Source organism: Porites lutea, chromosome 6 (assembly GCF_958299795.1).
Source record: "Porites lutea chromosome 6, jaPorLute2.1, whole genome shotgun sequence".
Lineage (NCBI taxonomy): Eukaryota > Metazoa > Cnidaria > Anthozoa > Scleractinia > Poritidae > Porites > Porites lutea.
In genome coordinates this window covers 29072624-29077623 of record NC_133206.1, presented here as the reverse complement: position 1 = coordinate 29077623, position 5000 = coordinate 29072624, and the positions used below count along the sequence as shown (strand labels likewise).

Genomic DNA, 5000 nt, shown 5'->3' with positions numbered 1-5000 from the left:
AGGGATGCCTTTATCGATGTACCTTGCCAGGAATTTCACAGTTAGCATGGTTCTCTTAAACTCGTCGTTAAACCCCTTGTTGCTTGTTGTACTGTTGGAAGGTCAGAGAAATAAGACAAGCTGTAAAAGAAACATTAAGGCAACTCTGCTGTTGATCGAGTTAGTTTTCTGGGCTTTCCAGCTCTCTGTTGTCAGCTATTAATTCATGCTTGAATCCTCGTTGATATTAACTGTAAATATATTGTACTGCAAGGATATTTTATGAAGGCATGTCACCTGTTTTTTATGGCAAAGTATATTATAAATATTCCTGATCTAGAAATCCAAAGATGTTATTTTTATTATTTAGTAGCATGAAGTGTAAACAACACTCAAGAATAAAGAACTAATAAAGAAATAGAGTTAAAGGGCTTCATTCCTTTTCTTCTTCTTCTTGTTCTTGTTCTTCTTGTTCTTCTTCTTGTTCTTGTTCTTCTTCTTTTTCTTCTTCTTTTTCTTCTTCTTCTTCTTCTGCTTCTGCTGCTGCTGCTGCTGCTGCCGCTGCCGCTGCTGCTGCCGCTGCTTCTTCTTCTTCTTCTTCTTCTTCTTCTTCTTCTGCTTCTCCTCCTCCTCCTCCTCTTCCTCCTCCTTATGGAACTTGAATAACTTGTTACTCGATACAAAGCCTGTCAAACCAGTTGCACCACTTAAAAGTGGTACATGACCTTATCTTAATGAGATTCCCCCGCATTTTTATTCATGAGATAAAGACAAAAGGCTATATATGACGTCATCAGCGTTAATGTTTTCAATAATGAGATTTCATTTCCAAAAAACTGAAACTCTTAATTTCATCCCTACTAAATTTTTATCACTTCTTTCTTGGTGTAAACTCAGAATAAGTAACATTAGCATGCAAATGAAAGATATTAAAAGCGCATCGACGTTTAAAGCCAGCACTTTCGGAGCATTCAACATATTAACATAAGTAAAATTGCCTCTCTGATACTGGTAAAAGCATCTCTTTAATGATTAACACATCCTACGGGTTGCCCTCCCCAGAGCCCCGCGAGGGTATTAGATTGCTTGGTCCCCAGGTTCATTAGTCCGCGGGGCCAACGTAAACGAAACGCATAGTAAGAAGGCCTGGGACGTAAGCAATTCAAGTTCTGCTGTACACGTATTTGTTGTGTATAAGATGTGGCAAGACAGTTGTTTTATAAACTGCTGTGTGGGTATTAATTACACAAGAGCATTTTTCATTTTGCCAAATAAAACAGGTCACAAAAGAAAAGTTGTAGCATGTGTCAGAGGGCATTCGTTTTTGTTTTACGAAAAAATGTTTCCTTTTGGCGTAAAAGAAAATCCACACGACCACATTTAAATGTTTTGAAAAAAAAGTTCTACCATCGTACTATGTAATATACCCGATAAACTTAGCTTTATTATTTATTTAGGGGTACAAGAACTTTATCGGTGAGTACTAACTGTTACTGAATAATGGAAGGCAAACGGCCGCGAAGTAAAGCCGGATCTTGGTTTTAGATCAGGATCGGTAATGAGAATAAAACCTAAAAGTAAATGCAAGCTGGCAGCTAAAAGACAGGGTATTATTTAATTGCCCGATATTTTGGTTAGACATTACTATCCTTCGTCTGGGGCTGCAAAAAGCAATAATAAATTGTTGTAAATAAGCGGTTGAAAAAAAAAACAACAACGAACAGTCGATATTTCGCTTGCTCTGTGAGTTGTTGGCAGGAAAAAAAAGAAAATCTACAGTACGAATAACAATAATCTGTGTGTCGAGAATTTATTTACTGGGCTAAAAACGCATATTAACATAAAAAGCGCGCAGTCAGCGGGTGTTTAAAATGGTTAGGGTCGCTTTGTTAAAAGAAGACAAATTGAGGTGATAATACAAATTAGTAGAAAAATATTGTTGCTATAGTGAATATCTATATTTTATACCCAAGCATTAATGATGGTTATGGGGTTTCGTTCACTTCAACGTAACGTGTTCATATTGCTATTTTGCTTTAGTAACGGATGAGCTGTTGGCAGGAAATCTAGGGAAAAGAAAATTAAAAATACGAATAACAAGAATCTATATGTGTCGTGAATTTTTATATACAGGGCTATAAAACATATATTAACATAAAAAGCAGTCAGGTGTTTAAAATAATTAGGGACCGTGCTCGTTTAAAAAAAGACATGAGCTATAATCAAAACTATTCTAAAGAACATTTTTCTTAGTTGCAAGTTATAATGGATATCTTTATTTTATACCTAATTATTATTGATAGTTATGGGGCTCACTCAATCGAAATCTATCTCAACCGACCCAAAAATTATAAACAAACCCATTTGGTCTGTTTGGACTGTTAAGACTTCCTTTCAACAAGAAAACTCTTTGCAAACGTCTGTCAAAGCTGGCCGCGCACGAATTAGCAATTTAATTGGTTAATAATTAAAGGCCCTTTCCAAGTTTCTTTTTCCAGCCATCTGAATTCGGTTAATAACTCACATGTATTACGCTCTGCTAGGAAAACTTCTGATGACTCAAGCATGTATGCAGCTTGTGTTGAATTGGCCGAATTACTGGAACTTACAGCGATGTTAATGAAGAAAACGTTATGCAGACTTGTCTCACCGACAGCATATTAAGATCTAAAAAGTTATTAAAATGGTCCGTAAGTCAGCTTCACCTGGCTCATTATAGTTCGACTAATGTTTGTTTGAAAAACTAGACAACTTTGCTGTATCCTTTTTCCTCGTGTGGTACGACTAAAAACAAAATTTTTTTTTTCCTCAAAGTCTTGTAGAAAAAGTTGATAAAAATTAAAACAAGGAGAATTGACAAAGGTCATTATTGCACATCAGTACATCCATAACAGACACCAAAATTACCGCATCCCACACAGTTTGATGTGTTTGCTAACTGTCAACACTTCCTTTATTACTGAAAAGTCATTAGAATCGTCAGTGAGTTGGATATCTTTTCCAGCCATCTTAACCATACGCGTAGTCCGTAAGTAACCCAATAGACCTGATTGCACTGAACATGTCTCAGAAAAATGGTAAAGGGGAAATGAAAATAGAAATAGCCAAATACGCGTTTTGAGGGCATAGAAGCGAAGACAGCACGTGTATGTTGAAAATAAATTCAACATTATAGTGGTTTAACGGTAAGCCTAATTAATTTCTATTTGTTTTTTTGCAATTTTAATTTCATTTCCATTAAGCTGATTTAACTATGACAACGCTATTGCAATTAGGTGCATATACAGTATATCGCTTAATTTCTGGGAAGGAATGATGGCTCAAGCTTATAGTAAACTTTTAAAAAAATGTTGAGTTATCGGAATTTCCTTCAAATTATTGCGATGTCAAGTTACCAAATGAATGCGCGCGAACATAAGACCTAAAAAGTTAAAATCATCTGTGAGTTAAAGTTTCACCTGTGACATAACGCCTGGCTCATCACAGTTCGGTCAGTTAGATTGAAAAAGTACCGAGACAACTTTGCTCGACTTTTCTTGGCCCTGTGAGCTTTCTTTTACGTTTAGTTAAAAGTTTTTGCACGTTTATGACTCTATAAATTACTTCTGATCATTATTTATTAATACGCGACGAATTAACTCGTATAGCGGCGTTTAGGTAAATAATCTTGACTGTAAAGATGTCGAGATGATATCAGCATTCACCCAAATTCAAATTGTATATATAAATAAAACTCTCACTTGCAGGTCATTGCGCAGAAGAGGAAAATGGCCCTGAAAAATTTTACTGAAGACGAAAACATAAAAACTGTCCAAGCACTGTACTGCTCGGCTGAATTTGTCAGAGGTGTAGAGAGCGAGCTTATATTCTTTTCAGCTCTAAATATTTTTCTTTCCATCACTGCATTTCTGGGGAACACTCTGATCCTAGCTGCTCTGCAGAAGGAAACTTCACTTCATCCGCCGTCCAAACTCCTGTATCGTAACCTAGCGATAACTGATCTCTGTGTTGGTATCATTGTGGAGCCAGCGGCTGTGACTTATTGGACTTCCGTTGTGAAGGAAAGAAGGGTTATTTGCCATTACGCAAACTGGATAGCAGTTTTCTCAAGTCATACTTTGTGTGCAGTGTCTTTATTAACATTGACTGCAATTAGCGTGGACAGACTTCTCGCCTTGTTGCTGGGGCTCAGATACAGACAAGTTGTAACTTTGAGAAGAACGTTTATAACTGTAATTGCTTCTTGGGTTTTTTCCATTGTTAGTGCGTGCACTAATTTTTGGAATCCTCTTATATTTTCATGGTATAAATACATAGGTACAGCTTTGTGTCTAGTCACCACAATCTTTGCTTACACAAAAATTTTCGTCACTATACGTCACAACCAAACTCATGTGCATGTTGACCATGTTCAGAGCCATGTTTTTCTAAGACAACAGAGCCAAGCAATTCCACTGAACATAGCTCGATACAGAAAGGCAGTGTACAGTGCACTGTGGGTGCAGGGAACATTGGTTGTTTGTTATTTGCCGTTTGTTATCGTTGGCGCTCTGGCTCCTCAAAGAGGCATTTCTTTATCCGTTTACCTTGCTTGGCAATTTACGGGTGCACTAGTTTTGTTAAACTCGTCATTAAACCCGTTGCTGTACTGTTGGAAGATGAGAGAAGTAAGGCAAGCTGTTAAAGAAACATTAAAGCAATTGTCCTTTTGTTCGAGTTAGTGTACCGCTATTCTGTATACTTTTAAAATTCAAGCGAAAAGTGTGCTGTAAGGATCTTGATTTCACTAACTACATGTAACCATGGTAACACTTACTGGTGTTCTTTTTTTCATCTTATCAACTGTTTTATTAAAAAAAAACCCAAAAGACTGCCAGTTTTACAAATGTAATGAGTTTGAAAGATATGAGAAGTAGAATTACTCTCTTACCAATAAATAGATAGCAAAGAAACAAAAAGGATGTCAATATGTTTTATGATCATATTTGTTTTAACAATAGAACAACTTTGCTCGTTCATCA

At 36.4% G+C, this 5000-nt stretch overlaps 1 protein-coding gene across 1 annotated transcript; it reads left to right on the top strand.

Moving 5' to 3' along the window:
* Positions 1–3608: 3608 nt before the first annotated feature.
* LOC140942294 (melanocyte-stimulating hormone receptor-like) lies at positions 3609–4759 on the top strand. Its single transcript, XM_073391251.1, has one exon. The coding sequence runs from the start codon at positions 3747–3749 to the stop codon at positions 4698–4700; it is 954 nt and encodes a 317-aa protein (XP_073247352.1). The 5' UTR covers positions 3609–3746; the 3' UTR covers positions 4701–4759.
* The last annotated feature ends 241 nt before the right edge of the window (positions 4760–5000 follow it).

Bases quoted from the DNA above. Each gene is read 5' to 3' on its own strand.
- LOC140942294 (XM_073391251.1), top strand. From the start codon at position 3,747: ATGGCCCTGAAAAATTTTACTGAAGACGAAAACATAAAAACTGTCCAA.